Here is a 21,813-nt window from a genome sequence, read left to right as displayed (position 1 = left end):
TTTGTGACCAACATTCAATGCTGTCAGTTGTCCTCCTTGATAATGCCAAACATGTCGGGGTATGACAGTGTTATATTTTAATTTGCAACCCCCAAGTGTCCTCTATAAAATGCATTAATAAGAGGTTATACAACACTGGTCTTGTGACCTGCGGTGCACAGCAGGTCATTGGATTACCGCTATAGTTCATATGAGAGCACATTATATATGGAAGACATCAGATGTCTCCAATATCTGATACAATGGTGTATTCAATGGTGTACATATAAACACCGATGAGTGCTCTCATGTCATATTGAGGCCACCAGATGTTCTTTTCCAACTCAGAATTTTCAGAGACACACAAGGGGGGATGTGTTTTTAAATAGTGTGATTCTCACCATTTATTTTACTATATTATTTAATAAAAGTTATGTTTTAGTTTAGACACATTATATATAGAGGTCTTGTTAACCCTGGCGGGGTTAAACTGTTGTTATTACTACACAAAGTAGACACTTTTATTCTATATGATTTTGATAGCCAACTATATATTTTAGTTTAAATCACAGCAATTTTTTAGCAGCTCCAAGGGCCCTCTAGCTGACCCCTAGAGTTTATATGTCATTTTAATACATTCTATCTTGTTCATTTATATAATACTTGCATCTAGCTCTTTTTAGAACATAGTCACCTGTTATTTTTTCTATCTGATCCTTTATCTGTACTCTCAACATTTACCCTATATACCCTTCTGCCAACTACACTACAGGGTGGGCCATTTATATGGATACACCTTAATAAAATGGGAATGGTTGGTGATATTAGTATATGTGAGGGGGGAAACTTTTGAAGATGGGTGGTGACCATGGCGGCCATTTTGAATTCAGCCATTTTGAATTCAACTTTAGTTTTTTCAATAGGAAGAGGGTCATGTGACACATCAAACTTATCGGGAATTTCACAAGAAAAACAATGATGTGTTTCGTTTTAACGTAACTGTTTTCTTTCATGCGTTATTTACAAGTTTCTGACCACTTATAAAATGTGTTCAATGTGCTGCCCATTGTGTTGGATTGTCAATACAACCCTCTTCTCCCACTCTTCACACACTGATGGCAACACCGCAGGAGAAATGCTAGCACAGGCTTCCAGTATCCATAGTTTGAGGTGTTGCACATCTCGTATCTTCACAGCATAGACAATTGCCTTCAGATAACCCCAAAGATAAAAGTCTAAGGGGGTCAGATCGGGAGACCTTGGGGGCCATTCAACTGGCCCACGAGGACCAATCCACTTTCCAGGAAACTGTTCATCTAGGAATGCTCGGACCTGACACCCATAATATGGTGGTGCACCATCTTGCTGGAAAAACTCAGGGAACGTGCCAGCTTCACTGCATAAAAAGGGAAACACATCATCATGTAGCAATTTCGCATATCCAGTGGCCTTGAGGTTTCCATTGTTGAAGAATGGCCCCACTATCTTTGTACCCCATATACCACACCATAACATCAATTTTTGTGTTCCAACAGTCTTGGAGGGATCAATCCAATGTGGATCAGTGTCAGACCAATAGTGGTGGTTTTGTTTGTTAACTTTACCATTCACATAAAAGTTTGCCTCATCACTGAACAAAATCTTCTGCGTAAACTGAGGGTCCTGTTCCAATTTTTGTTTTGCCCATTCTGCAGCACCTGAATCTACAGATACTGGAAGCCTGTGCTAGCATTTCTCCTGCAGTGTTCTTATCAGTGTGTGAAGAGTGGGAAAAGAGGGTTGCAATGACAATCCAACACAATGGGCAGCACATTGAACACATTTTATAAGTGGTCAGAAACTTGTAAATAACTCATGAAAGAATAAAGTTACGTTAAAACCAAGCACATCATTGTTTTTCTTGGGAAATTCCCAATAGGTGTGATGTGTCTCATGACCCTCTTCCTATTGAAAAAACAAAAGTTGGATTCAAAATGGCCGCCATGGTCACCACCCATCTTAAAAAGTTTCCCCCCTCACATATACTAATGTGCCACAAACAGGAAGTTAATATCACCAACCATTCCCATCTTATTAAGGTGTATCCATATAAATGGCCCACCCTGTATATAGCCTAATTAGCCATACACCTTGTAGGACTGTATACCTTCTTTATATTTTACATTTGTATATATCGGCACACTAGTTGTGGGTCTTACAGTAACCTCTATATATATTTCCCCCCTTCCGCTTTGCCAGTGTAAGCTGCACAATTTTCTTTCTTTATATTTGGATTATTACAGTTTTTTCAGGAATGACACAACAGATTTGTATATGGTCAGCTGTTTTTGTATCAGAATCACCTGCATTATTAGGTTACGTTAACACAATCCGATCCCTAGCACGTATTACGCTGCGCATTCGCCACTGAAGGACCGCTGTATGCTGCCTTTACAGGTGCCTGCTCAGAGCGGCAATACGCCACTACAGGCAGTCCCCGTAAGAAGGCGATATAGCCGAAACAGATATTGGAAAGAGGGCATCCTGATATACTTGTGGGTATAACCTATCACCTGGTGGTTTCTTTGCTATGCATGTTGTTAACTTTGTTAATACTTGTGGATAAATGTGCAATAGATGGCCATTTGGGCTTGTGTAATGACACTCATGTTTACAATATGCTCTAATATGCACTTTTTGTATTCATTGATCACCTTATAATATTTTACACGTGTAATGGTATGTGCCCTACTATCTTTTGATGCTGATAGTCTCCCTACTATATGAATACTTGTTTTTAGGTCTACCTGATACATTAGGTAGACCTGATTTATTTTTAATAAACTATTCAATATATATTTCTACAAGTGACTCCATGTTTCTTTGTTTTGTATTTACAAGCAGATACACTGCAGCGATGTGCAGGTCGCTGCGCATGCACAGTGTACTCGCACACATCGCGGCCACTCCCCCTGCTCTATGAGCTAGGCCGAGAGCTGCTGTGATGTGCGAGTATACGGCGCATGTGCACGGCAACTCGCACATCCCAGTGTGTCTGCTCGTAGCCGCGTATTGCCGCTCCGAGCAGGCACCTGTAAAGGCAGCATACAGCGGTCCTTCAGAAGCGGATCTACAGCATGATAGGTGCTGGGGATCTGCTTGTGTGAACATACCCTAAACATGTATTTTTAGGTATTCAGGTCAGTAGGGGTTATGCTGTTGTCAGTTTTTCTAAATTATGGTCTCATAAAGGAAACTTGATTTATGACCCAACAAAATGCTAATAAAACTGTTTAAGCACAATAGGAGAGATTTATCAAAACCAGTGTAGATGAAGAGTGGTGCAGTTTTCCATAGCAACCAATCAGCTCGCCTCTTTCATTTTTAAAGAGGCCTGTGAAAAATGAAAGAAGCAATCTGATTGGTTGTTATGGGCAACTGCACCACTCTTCCTCTGCACAGGTTTTGATAAATCTCGCCCAATATGTTTTCATGATAAATGTTAACATATGCTATTTACAACCCCTATAAAGGTATTCTATAATAAATATAATTGTATTTATATTAAAGTTATATACAGGTGAAACTCGAAAAATTAGAATATTATGCAAAGTTCATTTATTCCAGTAATGAAACTTAAAGGGGTACTCCACTGGAAAAAAACTGGTGCTAGAAAGTTAAACAGATTTATAAATTCCTTCTATTAAAAAATCTTAATCCTTCCAGGAAATTATTTTCTTTTTGGAACACAGAGCTCTCTGCTGACATCACAAGTACAGTGCTCTCTGCTTAGTAGGAGTAGGAGAAAATCCCCATAGAAAACATATGCTGCTCTGGACAGTTCCTAAAATGTACAGAGATGTCAGCAGAGAGCACTGTGTTCCAAAAAGAAAATAATTTCCTCTGTAGTACGTGTGTCCCTACTCTAAAGTTACGTGTGTCCCTACTCTAAAGGTGTATTCCCATCTCAAACATTCATGTCATATCCACAGAATATGACATACCATATTTATCGGCGTATAACACGCACTTTTTAGGCTAAAATTTTTTAGCCTAAAGTCTGTGTGCGTGTTATACGCCGATACACCCCCAGGAAAGGCAGGGTGAGAGAGGCCGTCGCTGCCCGCTTCTCTCCCCCTGCCTTTCCTGGGGTCTAGAGCCCTGATGTTGGCCCTTTTCACCCCCTGGTTATCGGCGCCGCTGCCCGTTCTGTCCCCCTGACTATCGGTGCCGGCGCCGATTGCCAGGGAGAGAGAAGCGGCGCCGACAGCCAGGGGGAGAGAAGGGGCAGCGGCACCCATTGCCGGCACCGCTGCCCCGTTGCCTCCCCCATCCCCGGTGGCATAATTACCTGAGTCCGGTCCGCGCTGCTCCAGGCCTCCGTCGTGCGTCCCTGGCGTCATTGCTATGCGCTGAACGGCGCGGCGCATGACGTCAGAGCGCCGCGCCGTGCATAGCAATGACGCTGGGGACGCACGACGGAGGCCTGGAGCAGCGCGGACCGGACTCAGGTAATTATGCCACCGGTGATGGGGGGAGGCAACGGGGCAGCGGCGCCGGCAATGGGTGCCGCTGCCCCTTCTCTCCCCCTGGCTGTCGGCGCCGCTTCTCTCCCCCTGGCTATCGGCGCCGGCACCGATGTCAGGGGGACAGAATGGGCAGCGGCGCCGATAACCAGGGGGTGAAAAGGGCCGACAGCAGCGCTCTAGACCCCAGGAAAGGCAGGGGGAGAGAAGCGGGCAGCGACGGCCTCTCTCCCCCTGCCTTTCCTGGGGGTATATCGGGGTATACACGCGCACACACGCACCCTCATTTTTTCATGGATATTTGGGTAAAAAACTTTTTTTACCCAAATATCCTTGGTAAAATGAGGGTGCGTGTTATAGGCCGGTGCGTGGTATACCCCGATAAATACGGTAAATGTCTGATACATGCAAGTCCCACCCCTGGAAATCCCACCACAAAAAAAAAAAGAATCTAAAAATTAGCGCTTCAATGGGAATGGAATGGAAGGACATATCAGGAAACTGTAAAAAGGTGTGTGATCAGAGAACTTTTCATAACAGTAAAATCAAAAATTTGGGGGTTGGCTACATGTCCTTTTTAAGAAAAAACAATTAATAACTGACAATAACTCAGATAAAATACAATGTATATACACATTCTTGATACACTGTGTGTACAAGCTCTGCCATTCATTCTTCACAGTAAAAAACTAACTCAAACAATAATAATAAAAATGGATGATTTTGAAAAGATTTAAAGTGCAGGAGTGTACCTCTGGAGGGTGCGGAGGTTACATTTAAACTTAGGATCTGTTGCCGGAAGGGACTCAAAGTCCCTTGTGTTTCAAGAAAGAATGCTAATACTATACATACAAGCTTATAACTGGGGACCTTGTCAGAGGTTTTGCGTTACTCTTCTGACACAATTAAAGATAAAGTAATGCTTTTACAGCACAAGGAATATTTTTTATTTGTTTAAATAGAAAATGTGTATATACTAGATATTATTAGGAAAAATGCACATATATGTAGTGGCACAGCAGAAATATACACCACAACAAAAAATAAACTATATAAAAAACATACCGAAAAAACATCCCTCCATTGATGCGATCCTTGGATTTCTTCTGCTTTTTCTGCGAGATGCTGAAAGAAAGAAAAAGCAATATGTTTTTTTCCCCAATAGTAAAAAATCATACATTATATATATCTCTTAACATATCAGGAGCTGAGAACCATTACTATACAGATACATACAATTAAGGTATGTCTTGTACATATGACGTTGTACACAAATGTGCAATAAAAACACATGGGGGGTTATTCAAAGAATTTAGCACCACTTTTGTGTTATTTGTGCCACATTTGTGTAGAATGTGGCACACATTATTAGCGTAACATATTCAGATATTTTACACATAACTTTTACTTTATTAGCACCTTGCTCAACATTTTTTTTAAAGATTATGTTAGCCTAGATATTGAAAGGATTATTTCCACTTACTGGTGCACAAAAGCCGCAGTTAAAGGGGTGCGTGCAGTGCGGGAGGCTCGTGACATGACGGTCCCGCCCCGCTTGTGATGTCACAGCCATGCCTCCTCAATGCAAGTCTATGGGAGGGGCATCACGCCCCCTGCCATACACTTGCATTGAGGGGGCGTGGCAGTGACATCACGAGCGGAGCGGGACCGTCACATAACGAGCCTCCAGCTCTGCATCGGATGCTCTAAGCTAACGTCGGGTGCAGCAGGGAGATCTCGGGGTTACTGCCACTGGGGACCCACGTGATCTCGGCTGCGTCACCCCAGACATCCGGTGCACTGAGAAAACTTCGCTCCTTGCTGGATGACTGGTGATGCGGAGGCTTGTGACGTCATGGTCACGCCCCACTTGTGACGTCACGGCCACGCCTCCTCAATGCAGACATTTTATCCCCTATCCAAAGGTGTCTAGGGGCAGAGTGCCCCTTTAATACCACAACTGTATTGGTGTTAGCTGTGCCATCCTGCAACAGTGCCTTGCTATCGTGAATTAAATAATATAATATATGTATATATATATATATATATATATATATATATATATATATATATCTTAAAAGCTTCTACATGTTTAATTTTTCCACACTCATTTTCAAAAATAATATAGATATATATATATTTTTTTGTTAAATGTCAATTCATGTTCCTTAATAGGCTGTTCCACAGTTTAACCCCAAACCAGCCCTATATGTAATCCTTGGTTGCGTTCCAACAGTATGAAGTGCATTCACAAGCTGAAAGTGCTTCATACCTGCTGAACTTCAGGCCTCATCACTAATTCTGGACATCATGATGATAGACAATATCCTACATTACCTAACTCTTCAGATACCACAATTGCGGTATCTAAAACTTACAATGTTGCAGATCAGATAATGGGGCAGTTTTTGGAAGAAATTAGCTCTGTATTTTTATTCCTGGAAACCCCTTCAAGTATAGACTGTTGCTGGTAAAGTGTCTACTTGTTTAAATGTTGAAGCATTCCTGCCATATGTGAAGGCACAGAGACCTGAACCTATGTGCTTTGTGACTATTCTGCCATCTTCTTTCCCTTTACAGCAGTTATTGGCAATAAACTAGTAAAGTGTTGAGTTTAACACAGGTTTTGGGCTCGAGAAAATCTGTAACAAACAGCACTGTTTGTGGTGCTACTAAAACTGCGCTAAATACACAAGTCTTCGAGTATGTCCTCAGTGTTAGTAGATCAAGAAATAAAAATTTCTATGCACCAATTTGTTACCATTTGTCTAGACATTAGTTTAGATTGGATTTATGAAATACATATCTCATCCAAGTCTTTCAGTGAACACACAGCTATATTTTTAAGTTCCCTATGAAAAAATTATAATTCTTGAAACTGGTGTTGATGAACAGATAAAGTTCTCCTGCACTTACTAAGCAGCATCTATGATGTGCTCACTTTTTGGGATACTCCATTTAGACAATAACATCCTGCAGCGCAGCCTATTGAACAGTCTGTTAAATCATTAACTTGCTGAATAGGAAGCAGTACATCCCTACTGTTTTAGGCCGCTTCAGGAGAAGAATAAAATCAATGCACAATTTTACCAGAGTTTACTATGTATGTACCGTACTGTTGGATGTGTTGACCTTTTAAAACCTGTGCTTAAAGGGGTACTCCGGTGGAAAACAATTTTTTTTTAAATCAACTTGGTGCCAAGAAGTTAAACAGATTTGTAGATTAAGGTAGAAGACAGACATGGTTGCACATCTACAATCTTGCACAATGATCTATTTGCTTCTCAGCATAATTTCAAAAACTAACAGGTTGTTAGTATATACGTTTTGATCAAAAAGTACAAAGCCCTCTCGCCACGTTAAGGCCACCTATTTAGAGTGGGTCCCTAACGTCCCTAGCATAAAATGGTGTAGCACTGGGCAGCGACCACCACCGCCGCGACACCAGTGCCCACAGGGGGAACGACCCACTGGCAGAGCGGCCCCAATGCCACTCAAACCAGTCCATGGGTCGCACCTCCCCACAGACATGGCGCCACGGCAGCAACAGACGCCGCACAGCACCACACCAGTGTGAACAAGGTGCTACAGCTCACTTACCATGCTCTCCCAGTCAGACTGGGAGGCTGCTAGGAAAGAAATGGCCCATGTGTAGCTAACTACTACTTATATAGGGTTGGGCTGAGGGGGTGGGAAAGAGTGCAAACACATGTTCAAACAAAAAAAAAAAGAGGGGATAGAAAACACAATGTGAATTCAGGTAGAAAACATACATGGTCGCACATCTACAATCTTGCACAATGATCTAATTGCTTCTCAGCATAATTTCAAAAACTAACAGGTTGTTAGTATATGCGCCATTTTATGCTAGGAACGTTAGGGACCCACTCTAAATAGGTGGCCTTGATGTGGCGAGTGGGCTTTGTACTTTTTGATCATAACGTATATACTAACAACCTGTAAATTTTTTAAAAGATGCTGAGAAGCAATTAGATCATTGTGCAAGATTGTAGATGTGCGACCATGTCTGTTTTCTTCCTGAATTCACATTGTGTTTTCTATCCCCTCTTTTTTTTTTTTTTTTTTACATGTTGTCTGCACTCTTCCCCACCCCCTCAGCCCAACCCTATATAAGTAGTAGTTAGCTACACATGGGCCTTTTCTTTCCTGGAAGCCTCCCAGTTTGACTGGGAGAGCATGGTAAGTGAGCTGTAACATCCTGTTCACACTGGTGTGGTGCAGTGCAGCATCCGTTGCTGTCGTGGCGCCGTGTCTGCAGGGAGGTGCGACCCATGGACTGGTTTGAGTGGAATTGGGGCCGCTCTGCCAGTGGGTCATTCCCCCTGTGGGCACTGGTGTCGCGGCGGTGGTGGTTGCCGCCCAGTGCTACGCCATTTTATGCTAGGGATGTTAGGGACCCACTCTAAATAGGTGGCCTTGATGTGCCGAGTGGGCTTTGTACTTTTTGATCAAAACGTATATACTAACAACCTGTTAGTTTTTGAAATTATGTTGAGAAGCAATTAGATCATTGTGTAAGATTGTAGATGTGCACCATGTCTGTTTTCTACCTGAATTCAGATTTGTAGATTACTTCTATTTAAAATTCCTAATCCTTCCAGTACTTATCAGCTGCTGCATGTTCCACAGGTTGTATAGTTATTTTCTGTCTGACCACAGTGCTCTCTGCTGCCACCTCTCTCCATGTCAGGAACTGTCCAGAGCAGGAGATTTTCTCCTACTCTAGACAGTTCCTGACATGAACAGAGGTGGCAGCAGAGAGCACTGTGGTCTGACAGAGAAGAACTAGACAACTTCCTCTGGAGCATACAGCAGCTGATAAGTACTGGAAGGATTAACATTTTTAAATAGAAGCAATTTACAAATCTGTTTTACTTTTTGTCGCCAGTTTATGTTTATAAAAGATTAAAGAGTACCCCTTTAAAAGCTGCCAACTATTGGTAGTGAAAACAATCTTCAGAATGAAAAAAAGTGTAAACACACACAAAATCAACATTGGGTAAAAACAAGGTAATTAAAGTGGCTATAAGTAAAAGTTAATAAAATAAATCTGAACATAAAATAAATGATTTGTATATATATATATATATATATATATATATATATATATATATATATACACTCAAAATCATTTTCCTGATGGCACTACCACATGCAACTCCAGAATTGTACTACATGTTGATAAAAAAAAATTTTTTTTTAGTCAAATTGATTGGAATTGATTCATGAAATTTCTTTACAACCTCTCTGGTCAAAGGAAACTGCCATGATCTATGCCAGGATCTGCCTTTCTTTTCTTGCATGTACCATATTGCCCTACAGGCAAAGTCTATAGAATAAAACAAAAAAATATTGATAAACATGTGTGTCAATGCCATGGTCTATTTAAATTTTACATTTGTCGTAAGGGTATAGCTAAAGAGGGTTAGGAGGCCTGGCACCAGCAAGAAACTCCACTCTCCATCTTCTTCCAGGTTCTGTCACTATCCCGCCCCATGCACCCAGCCCCACAGAACTAAATTATTACCGCTGCCAGATCAACTCAGGAGGACCAAGGGTTAAAATGCCAGCCACACTGAATGTTACTGGTAGGTGACTTTGGTGGACAGAGCTACACTAAGGCCGGCGTTGATGTGTGAAAGTTAGAAGGAGCAGAACAAGAAGCAGCAAGGCCTCAAGGAAAACCCTGCTGTGTAAGTTATTAGCCTGAATAAGTGTGTGTATGTGTGTGGGGGTGGAGGGGGTTGCTGCTGGGCAGGCAGGTGATTACAGTAATACAGGCATGAGAATAATAATAGAGGTGGGGTGAGCAAAGTAAAGGAAAGGGGGGGCAATGTGGGGTCTAAAGGGACATGAGGCACAGTGATATGGAGGTTAGAGGGTTTATGATGGGGACATAAGGCCCAGGGGTTGGGATGAAGACCTTTTTCAAAGTATATAAAATAGTGCTGTGTGTGGCAGTATGATATACATAGGGAGCAGTGTGTGTCAATATTATATATAGAGGGCACAGTGTGTGGCAATATTCTATTCAGAGGGTGCAGCATGTGGTAGTTTAACAATCAGAGAGCGTGTGTGGTAGTATTATATTCAGAGGGGGCAGTGTGTGTGGTAGCATTATATTCAGAGGGTGCAGTGTGTGGTAGCATTATATTCAGAGGGCACAGTGTGTGGTAGCATTATATTTAGAGGGTGCAGTGTGTGGTAGCATTATATTCAGAGGGCACAGTGTGTGGTAGCATTATATTTAGAGGATACAGTGTGTGATAGTATTATATTTAGAGGATACAGTGTGGTAGTATTATATTCAGAAGATACAGTGTGTAGCAGTATTATATTCAGAGAGTGCAGTGTCAGATTGTGTCCCATCGATGCTGCATTCACTTTTAAGTTCTGCAGTGATGATGGGTGAAACAATAACTCCCAGCATAACCTTACCACTACTTAGGCCATACTGGGAGCTTATTTAACACTGCCAGCTTACTTGGTAATTGGTATATTTGATTATTATACCTGAAATAATTTTCCCCGACATGCTACACTATGGGCATCCATCACAACAGGCAAAAAAATTACTTGTGCGTATAGGGTGACACCATTTTCTACCGCACTGGGTGACACCAACCCTAGCAACGGCATGGCAGTAGTGCAGAGGAGATCGCTGTGTGGGAAGATTGAGCAAATCTTTTTGTTTTGTTCTTTCCTTTTTTTTTATTTCAACCTGGCACAAAGGGGGTGGAGGGGACCTAATTACCTTTATACTTAGCCTACATACCTGTCTGCCTACCTACTAGCCACTTAACTACTTTAATACCTGGCTATCTAACTACCTACCTACTTACCTGGCTATCTAACTATGTACCTGCAAACCAATAAACAGCAGCCCTCCCAATGGCTGTGAAAAAAGTGTTGTGGTCTTTATTCACATAACGTGCAAAGGTGTTTGCATGTTATGTGAATAAAGACCACAACACTTTCTACAACGCCATTGGGAGTGCTGCTGTTTATTTGTTTGCTTTATGTTGCTTTGGATCCGTGACCTGGATTTCAGGGTGGAGTCTCACAGGGGGCCTTTGCTTTATTTGGTCTGGGGGCCCTGAGTGTTGTCAGTTTGTCCCTGTTAATAGGTTATCCATCAGTTACCTCCAGAGCTGGAGTCACTATCCTACTGTTTCATCATGTCTTATCCTCCAGCCACATCCACATCTGCTGTCCTGTTCTGCTGTTACATCACGTTTTATCCTCTAGTTACCTCCAGAACTGTACTCAATACTTTGCTTTTACATCATATTTTAGTCTGCAGTGACCCAGTGCAGACACCAACAAAATGGCATGGTACAATGGAGTTGAATCCCCCACCTACCCCCCTAAAAACTTAGTGACACATTTCCTGACAGAGGGATCAACCATAGCTCCCAGTTGGCAGCATCAAAGGTACTAATAATCATTAAACCTGACCTTGGTACAGTTAAGAGTTCATTTACATATAGAATGATTGTGCTATACTCCGCAATACTCTTTAAGGCAGAGGGATCTTGCCTATTTAGGTCAAGGTAAGTTAAACTCATGTCTTGACAGGTGGTAAGTGGACACCCTGCCATGTGCCCTACACGTTTTGTCACAGATTTGTTTGTAGGGAATGAAATGTGTGGTTGTTATTGAAATTCTTCTCTATTAATAGTCTTGAAGATCTGCTTAAAATTTTCTCTTTGTCAATATGAACAGTAAAGTCTCCAATGTTATCAGATTAGCAAAATATCAGCATTCAATAAAAGCTATTCTTCTTAAAATATGCATCTTCTCCCGTTATCGTTTCCTCAGCCACATGGCTACTGAGAATTGTCACTAGATAAGACATAACAAAAGCAAACTGTAAACAGTGCCATCTATATCTACTGTCTTTTATATACTTTGTTATATAAATTCTTGACATCTGGACATTTCAGCCTTCTAAGCAGGTAATATGCAACGTTCTTTCTATCCCAGTCACACATCAAGTTCCCCCTTGAGATGAAAATATCACAACTTAAAAACTGTTATGTATCTTTTGAATGCTAGTCCACAAGAAACCTTTTTGATGCTTAATTCAGAAATGTTATATAGGATGCAAACTTGTTAAAAGTTTCAGACAACTATAGAGAAATCATAAATAATGTATTCTTCTGCTCTTGGATAGCTGTAATTCTTATTGCTCTTTATATTTACATATTCAATTATTTTATTTCTCGCTTTGTTATATATATTTTCTTTGCATATACAGTGGGGCAAAAACTATTCAGTCAGCCACCAATTGTGCAAGTTCTCCCACTTAAAATGATGAGAGAGGTCTGTAATTTTAATCATAGCTATCTCTCCACTATGAGAGACATTATGAGAAAAAAAAATCCATAAAATCACTGTCTGATTTTTAAAGAATTTACGGTATTTGCAAATTATGGTGTAAAAAAAAATAAGTATTTGGTCAATAACAAAAGTTCATCTCAATACTATACTATAATATATACCCTTTGTTGGCAATGACAGAGGTCAAACGTTTTCTGTAAGTCTTCACAAGGTTTTCACACACTGTTGCTGGTATTTTGACCCATTCCTCGATGCAAATCTCCTCTAGAGCAGTGATGTTTTGGGGTGTCGCTGAGCAACACGGACTTTCAACTCCCTCCAAAGGTTTTCTATGGGGTTGAGATCTGGAGACTGGCTAGGCCACTCCAGGACCTTGAAATGCGTCTTACGAAGCCCCTCCTTCGTTGCCCGGGCGGTGTGTTTGGGATCATTGTTATGCTGAAAGATCCAGCCGCGTTTCATCTTCAATGCCCTTGCTGATGGAAGGAGGTTTTCACTCAAAATCTCACGATATATGGCCCCATTCATTTTTTCCTTTACACTGATCAATCATCCTAGTCCCTTAGAAGAAAAAAAGGCCCAAAGCATGATGTTTCCACCCCCATGCTTCACAGTAGGTATGGTGTTCTTTGGAATCAACTTAGGATTTTTACTCCTCCAAACACGACGAGTTGAGTTTTTACCAAAAAGTTCTACTTTGGTTTCATCTGACCATATGACATTCTCCCAATACTCTTCTGGATCATCCAAAAGCTCTCTAGCAAACTTCAGACGGGCCCAGACATGTACTGGCTTAAGCAGGGGGGCACGTCTGGCTCTGCATGATTTGAGTCCCTGGTGGCTTAGTGTGTTACTGATGGTAGCCTTTGTTACTTTGGTCTCTGCGGGTCATTCACTGGGTCCCCCGTCTGGTTCTGGGATTTTTGCTCACCGTACTTGTGATTACTTTGACACCACAGGGTGAGATCTTGCATGGACCCCCAGATTGTGGTCTTGTTTGTCTTCCATTTTCTAATAATTGCTCCCACAGTTGATTTCTTCACACCAAGCTGCTTGCCTATTGTAGATTCAGTCTTCCCAGCCTGGTGCAGGTCTACAATTTTGTTTCTGGTGTCCTACGACAGCTCTTTGGTCTTGGCCATAGTGGAGTTTGGAGTGTGACTGTTTGAGGTTGTGGACAGGTGTCTTTTATACTGATAACAAGTTCAAACTGGTGCCATTAATACAGGTTACGAGTGGAGGACAGAGAAGACTCTTAAAGAAGAAGTTACAGGTCTGTCAGAGCCAGAAATCTTGCTTATTTGTAGGTGACCAAATACTTATTTTCCACCATAATTTGCAAATAAATTCTTTAAAAATCAGACAATGTGATTTTATGGATATTTTTTTCATTATGTCTCTCATAGTTGAGGTATACCTATCATGAAAATTACAGGCCTCTCATCTTTTTAAGTGGAAGAACTTGCACAATTGGTGGCTGACTAAACACTTTTTTGTCCCACTGTACAAGATAAAAAAAAACTGGGTTGGACTATGCAGTTGTCAAGTGTCACAATGCTTTTAGCACCTGTCTCTTTGTCCTAGTAGTCAACAGTAGTCACAAAGGTTACACTCTCACCCATCAGACATCAGCCTATTAATACACAATCATGTGCAGGGGTTATTTCCCCCAAAATCTTCCTGATATATGTTATTTAGATCATGTAGAAACAGGAGCTGTGCCCACATGATCACAGCTAGGCTCCTATATTACCAAATGGTATCTGAGTTAACCCCGATTCCAACCATTTAACCTTTTATGTGCCATGGTCAATAGAGACAGAGTTTGAAAAAGAAGGAATTTGAGGTCTAAAAATGGACAAAAGTAGTAAAACATGTAAAGAGAATATACACATTTGCTTTAGTCATGATCATACAGACCCAAACAAAAAAGTTTAATTATTTATGCTGCATAGTAAACAGAAATAAATAAATAAATAAATGCAAAAAAAATCATTATGGCTTTTCCATTCCTGCCAAATAAAGTTAATCAATATGTCGATATGCATTTACAGTATTGTAAAAATATCTCAGTCTCCAAAAAATATGCCCTTATTCAACAGAAAAAAAAAAAAAAAAAAAAAAAAATATATATATATATATATATATATATATATATATATATATATCTTGTTTTGATGAATAATAAAAAAAAAATTAAAACTTGACAAATATCTTCAAACTCATAACAGAGCAACAGAGCATAACAATACAACTCTAATCCCACGTCCTAAACATGTACAGCTTTTTCTTGTCACACTGCTGCCCCCTATGTGCTCTACTTCCGGGCAGCAAGAGTGGGCAAAGTTTCAGAAGCAGCCCATACAGGTAGCAGACTACAGTTACCACTGTAAGCTGGCATCACACATATTAGTTGCCCGGCACAGTTTCCCTCTGTTATGCACCGGAGGAAAACTGATGCTAGAACTGATCCCATTAATTTCAATCACAGTTCACAATCATCCATCTTCTCAATTTTGACGCTGGATGGTTGGACACGACTGATGGGCACCGGAAAGGGGAACACAGCTTGCTGCGTTCCCGTCTGCCATCCACAAACAATGGACGCCGGATGCCATACAACTGATGACAACTTGTCATCAGTTGTTGCATCAGTTGCGTCAAGATCTATGCTGAGTTCACCTATGCCTGACATATGTGAACCCACCCTTACATTGTGAACATTTTGTTACGCCTGCTCTCCGGCCTTGCTGGCCGTGAGCGCTCTCTGTCCCCGCTGTCGACAGGGTTGAGATTCGCATCGTGGGACGCGCGCCCGCATTCAAATCTCAGCCCCTCACTCACCCTCCTCAGTGTCAGCATCTTTCCTCCCCTGTAGCCCCAGCCCGCGTGCCTCCACCTCCTAGGGCACGCACGCGCCAGAGCTCTTACTCTTAAAGGGAGAGTACCCCATTTATTAAAGTGCTTGCACCTGTCCCCTGTTCCATAAATCTCTGGTCTTCCCTGTCTTAGTCATTGTGTAGTCCTGTGTCCCAGTCACTGTGTCTCTGTTCCTTGCTTCCATCCTATCCTGTACCCGTATTCCTGCCCTGACCTTCTGCCATCCCGCCACATCCTGCCAGTCTCCTTCTGTGCCACGCCAACCCCCCCCCCCCCCCGCTACCTGTGTGGACGAGTCGTGCCAGGGGTAGTGACCAGGGTGCCACCTGCCGCAGCAAGACCATCCCGCTTTGCGGCGGGCTCTGGTGAAAACCAGTGGCACCTTACACTCCGCTCCCTGGCACGGCTCAAGTCCACACAGGTCCAGAGGATCAACCACCTGCCATGATTCCTAACACATTTATCCTAGAATGTTTTTCATCCCTTGTATGTCCCTGGTTGCTGAAGAAAAACTCTGCATATTGTGCTCTCTTACTTATGAATCCTCCGTATTACTTCCAATTTGCAGCCCTTCCCATTTGGCTGTATTAGACAAATGATAAATAATTGCATTTTAACTAAATTTACTTTCATTTGAGTATTAGAACTTATAAAATTCATAAAGAAATATTTACTGCAAGTAATGGCTACTTATGGGAGTTCTAAATAGTTTGTAATTTCTCGTACATATTCTAATTGTGGAAACACTTGCTAGTTAGGAGATATTACATCTGTCTGGAGTACTATTGAGCCATTCTCTTAGAAATGGTGAAGAATGGTCAATCTAATTATGTACATGTACCTGTGGAGATGGAACGCTGCAGTCGGGAACATAGTGCAACTTTTTAACACAGATAAATAATGGAGTGATGAGAAATAATGATGTGATTAGGTTATAAAGCCGTTTTGGGTTAATAACACCTCCTATACAGTATGCGCCCCAGACTGATGGGAGAAAACAGATGGTGAGTTGCTATGACTTAACACTCATTGTTGCTTCTCTTTTACAGGAAGAATCAAGGAGTCATTAAGATTTTTTCTTTAATGATTTTAGTAACCTAGCAAGCATTTTCTTCACAATGTAAATGATCCTATCTTTTGAAAGTCTGCCAGTTTCCAAACAAGCCTTGCAATGATTTAGTACCATACTTGGAAGTGTACGTTTGGTCTCCATTAATATTAAAAGGAGTGTCTAAACTGAATTTCATTGTCATTTTACAAACAAGAAGCATTAAACATGAAAAGCACTATACTGCCTTTATACTCTGACAATGTACTGTAGATAAATATTGTGCAAGAAAAAAAAATCAAGCACAACTCGGGACACGTGTCTGAATTAGGGAATTGAATGTATATAAAAAGAAAAATGATAACATATATAAAGCTAAAGTTTGAGGGTGGTGGTGGTGGTGGTGGGGGGGGGGTGTTGATATATTAGGGAGTTTTTATGGCAGCATAGTAGCCTCAAAGTGTATCTGTCGTTAGACGGGAAAAAAAATGATATAATGTAGATAATACCATTATATGTATATTTGTAATATACATTGGTTAAATGCTGTTATTGCCTGTGTGTCTCTGTGAGGAGACAAAGTACAGAAAGTGTGGCTGGACTAGCAGGGCTCTGTGCAGGCTCCTGGCTTGTCAATCAGCCTGCTGTGTGAGCCGGGAGCATGTAATAAGCCTCACTGCACAGAACCCTGCTTGTCCTCAGTATACAGAGCCCTGCTTGTTCTCAGTGAACAGAACCCTGCTTGTCCTCAGTATACAGAGCCCTGCTTGTTCTCATTGTACAGAACCCTGCTTGTCCTCAGTATACAGAGCCCTGCTTGTCCTCAGTGAACAGAGCCCTGCTTGTCCTCAGTGTACAGAGCCCTGCTTGTCCTCAGTGCACAGAGCCCTGCTTGTCCTCAGTGCACAGAGCCCTGCTTGTCCTCAGTGTACAGAGCCCTGCTTGTCCTCACTGCGCAGAACCCTGCTTGTCCTCAGTGTGCAGAGCCCTGCTTGTCCTCAGTGCTCAGATCCATGCTTGTCCTCAGTGTACAGAGCCCTGCTTGTCCTCAGTGTACAGAGCCATGCTTGTCCTCAGTTTACAGAGCCCCGCTTGTCCTGAGTGCACAGAGCCCTGCTTGTCCTCAATGTACAGAGCCCTGCTTGTCCTCAATGTACAGAGCCCTGCTTGTCCTCAGTGCACAGAGCCCTGCTTGTCCTCAATGTACAGAGCCCTGCTTGTCCTCAGTGTACAGAGCCCTGCTTGTCCTCAGTGCACAGAGCCCTGCTTGTCCTTAGTGCACAGGGCCCTGCTTGTCCTTAGTGCACAGGTCCCTGCTTGTCCTCACTGCACAGAGCTCTGCTTGTCCTCAGTACACAGAGCCCTGCTTGTCTATCCACACTTCCTGTATTTGGACTCCTCATAGATACACAAAGACAATAGCTGCAGGGACAAAAATATACACATTTTTTAACCAATGTATATTACAAATTTACATATAATGTTATTATCTACAATATATAAAACATTTTTGCTAATGAAAGGTACACTTTAGGCATTATTGTGCCAATTCCCAGAATTTGTGCTGGTCTTCTTCCTGCTTTCTTGGGATGGTGAGTCATACTGCATTCAGCGTGTTGCTGGCCGTAGCGATGTCCCGCCTCAGCTGGTGATAGGCTGAGCGCACTGTCATGTAAGGAGCCATGCCCTCCCTGCTTCCTGGGCATGTTACATGAAAGTGTGCCCAGCCTATCACCGGCTGAGGTGGGACATTGCTGCAGCCGGCGATACGCTGAGTGCAGTATGACTCACTGTCCCAAGGAAGCAGGAAGAAAACCAGCACCGGAGGACCGGGACACCGATATCGGTGCAACCAGGAATGTCTGAAGGTGAGTTAAAGTTTGTTTTTTTAGTTTTTGCAGACCGGGCACAGCGGTAATGGAAATTTTTAAGTACAGTTCTCCTTTAAGGTACTCGGGCAAAATTATATATGCAATAGACTGTACATACTACTTTAAGTTGTAAACAATCTCCAATATATTACTGCACATTTTCAGATATATACAGCTTTCACAAGATAAATAAATCATTATTCTAAGAGGTGCATGAGTTGGAGGGCATCATTCTATTTAATATTTAAAAAAAATAGATCTTTAATAATATGCTGTATAACCCTGACCAAAACAATGTTCTCAGATAGGAGTCATATCATTTATACTTTCATTCTTTCTGCAATAGGTGTTTAATTAAAATGTCTGTCACCTAACAGTCACCAGCTAAATCAAAGGACATAGTCAAGTACCATTAAAACATACAACACAGCTAGGGCTCAAAGTATTATCGCTCAGAATGTGTAATCTTTTATTCTTTATGTAGAAATGACATTGATACTCCAACCCTTTCTTGACTGCAACACTTTGATTTGCTTTAAAAGGTAAAATAAAAGGAAAATAAATAAATACATAAATAAATAAACTTTTAAACAATGTCCAGTACTATCCAACTTTTGGTAGTTTGATTCGCTGAAGTACAAACACATTTAATATTTCCAATATTTCTATAGATAAAATAGTGATCTCAGAACTTTTTAATAGCCACATGATAGACCAGGGATACTCAACTGTCGGACCATAGTTCTAATATGGTTGAAAGGCACCAGTTGTCTGAACCTCTGCTGTCCGGACCTGGAGTGTGGCAATGAAGAGTGGGGTAAGAAGCACGAAGGGCCTGGTGTATGGAAATCCAGGAAAGCAGAGGGAGAATCAGAGGGGGAGGGGTACAGAAAGCAAGAAGACCTGAGAGATAATCAAGAGAATGAACCAGAAGAGTAAATGTCAGGTGTGTGAAGTGCAGGAAATGGCAAAGGAGAAGTCAGGAGAAATGCAAAAGTGCTTTTAACATTTTTTGCAAAACAAAAACAAAACGGAAATCATTTCTTTCCGGGCAGGTATTATAATCCCTTTCAATTTATTTAAATGTAAAACTACAAGGTGAAAATAAACCTATCGTAACAGATTTTACACAGATATCTACTATGGTGGTTCCTAAATATTTTTTGCCCGAGTATCCCTCCAAAAAATGTACCCGATCCCCCATATAAGAAACATTAATTTGTTTTATGGTAGTGTAAAAGGGGCTTGATATTAGACAATTTTCTAATCTCTTAAGGCAGCAGTGTAACCATGAGAGCTACCTTTTCATTAGACATGTGCATGACAGGAAAATTGTGTTCTGTTTATTTACTTTAGTTTTGTTAAAGGGGTACTCTGCCCCTAGACATCTTATCCCCTATCCAAGGATAGTGGATTAGATGTCTGATTGCAGGGGTCCCACTGATGGGGACCCCCGTGATCTCTCCTACAGTCCCCAGAGTCTTCAGCTACGTTTGCTCTATGGCTGATGACGATACAGGGACCGTCAGTTTGTGATGTCATGGCTCCACTCCCTCACGATGTTACACCCCACCCCCTTAATGCAAGTCTATGGGAGGGGGCGTGACTTTTACCATGCCCCCTCCCATTGACTTGTGTTAAGGGGGTGGGACATGACATCATGATGGGGCGGAGCCATGATGTCATGAACCACCAGCCCCTGTCATCAGCCACGGAGAAAACTTGGCTCCGAAGAGCTGATGACTCAGGGGGCTGCAGGAGAAATTGCGGGGGTCCCCAGCAGCAGGACCCCCGCGATCAGACATCTTATCCCCTATCCTTGGATAAGGGATAAGATGTCTAGGGGCGGAGTACCCCTTTAAGCGTATTTTGTCGTTCTGCTGTTTTACATTTTCAACCTCATTCAGTATTCTGAACTTTTCATTATTCATACAATGGAATAACTTTTTTTTTTATAATTGTTTATTTAGTAATTTTTCATTATAACATGGAAAAGTAAAAGACATGTACAATGAACATAGCAGGGATGAACTTACATGATGTAAGTACATAAAAAGAAGAACACTGTACAGAGAAAAAAGACAATGGGTAAAATCAAACAGGGGGGGGGGGGGGTCACTTTTGCCAAAGGTGTCTATTTTTGGAATATGCACAAAGATTTTGCACAAAAAATAATTGTGCAAAAATTTCGTGCCAAATTTCAGCCAATAAAATATCTGAAAGGCAATGATAAATCTTACCGTTTGTATCTAATGGATCTGAATGTCTAAATAAGTATGTTTTTGTGTGAAAATCTATTGGTTACAAAACAAATTGCACAAGTTTACTTTTCATACCGGTGTAACCAGGCAAATAAACTGTTCTTATACAATAGAACATTGCACACCTGCTTAGCAACAAACTATTACATGCAGGTTACATAACAGTCACTGAAAAAGACGAAATGATCCAGCACTGACGAAATTCCCAGCTTTATTCAATCCTCTATAAAAACAGCATGGCAACACACATTTACATTATCACAAATTATACTGTGTTTGATTGATCATGTTTCTTTCCAAATACATTATGCTTTGAAAATTTCTTTATCTATCAAATTAAATTATCAACATAATATCTTCATAAGCATCAGACTACAGTACATATGGTGCGTTACATATTGCGTTTTTTCGCAACATCATTATACATATTTTTTTCTAAAAAAATTAGCACATTCCAATATTTACTGTACCTTATTATCACTTGAATCCGTATTTCATCATCTACTGTTTTCTGCCATGATTATTTCGTTGTTCAAAAATATATATATATATATATATATATATTTTTTTTACAACACACTTTTTATTTGTCCATCGAAACCAGGTTGCTTGATTTGGATTGAAGGTTCTATCTTTGGTTTTAACCCCATGTTGTAACTATTTCAACTCCTATGTTGGAGTCATTTTAATTAATGGAATACACCTGGAGCACTACCTATTTCTTTGTGCAGGTCACCAAAAACATATCTTTTGACAGAGAGCACATGCGCTCAAAATGCGTCACTGGGAATCTCGTCAGTGCTGCATCATTTCGTCTTTTTAATTGTTGGACACGATGAGCCTGAGTGAGGATCCGCGCACGATTCCATGTGGGTGAGCTGGACTTTCCTTTACTTTCTTACATA

At 41.3% G+C, this 21,813-nt stretch overlaps 1 protein-coding gene across 9 annotated transcripts in view; it reads right to left on the bottom strand.

Annotated features, from left to right (window-relative positions):
• CACNA2D1 (calcium voltage-gated channel auxiliary subunit alpha2delta 1) overlaps positions 1 to 21,813 on the bottom strand; it is a 716,537-nt gene that overhangs the window by 391,761 nt on the left and 302,963 nt on the right. For all 9 annotated transcript variants that reach the window (XM_056573417.1, XM_056573418.1, XM_056573410.1 and 6 more), the window contains exon 4: positions 5,550 to 5,609. In XM_056573417.1, coding sequence (XP_056429392.1) covers positions 5,550 to 5,609 — 60 coding nt within the window. The remainder of the gene's footprint in view (positions 1 to 5,549; positions 5,610 to 21,813) is intronic.

The sequence above is a fragment of the Hyla sarda genome, chromosome 4 (assembly GCF_029499605.1).
Source record: "Hyla sarda isolate aHylSar1 chromosome 4, aHylSar1.hap1, whole genome shotgun sequence".
NCBI lineage: Eukaryota > Metazoa > Chordata > Amphibia > Anura > Hylidae > Hyla > Hyla sarda.
Note: the sequence above shows the minus strand (reverse complement) of the source record. Positions and strands in the feature narration are given on the sequence as shown.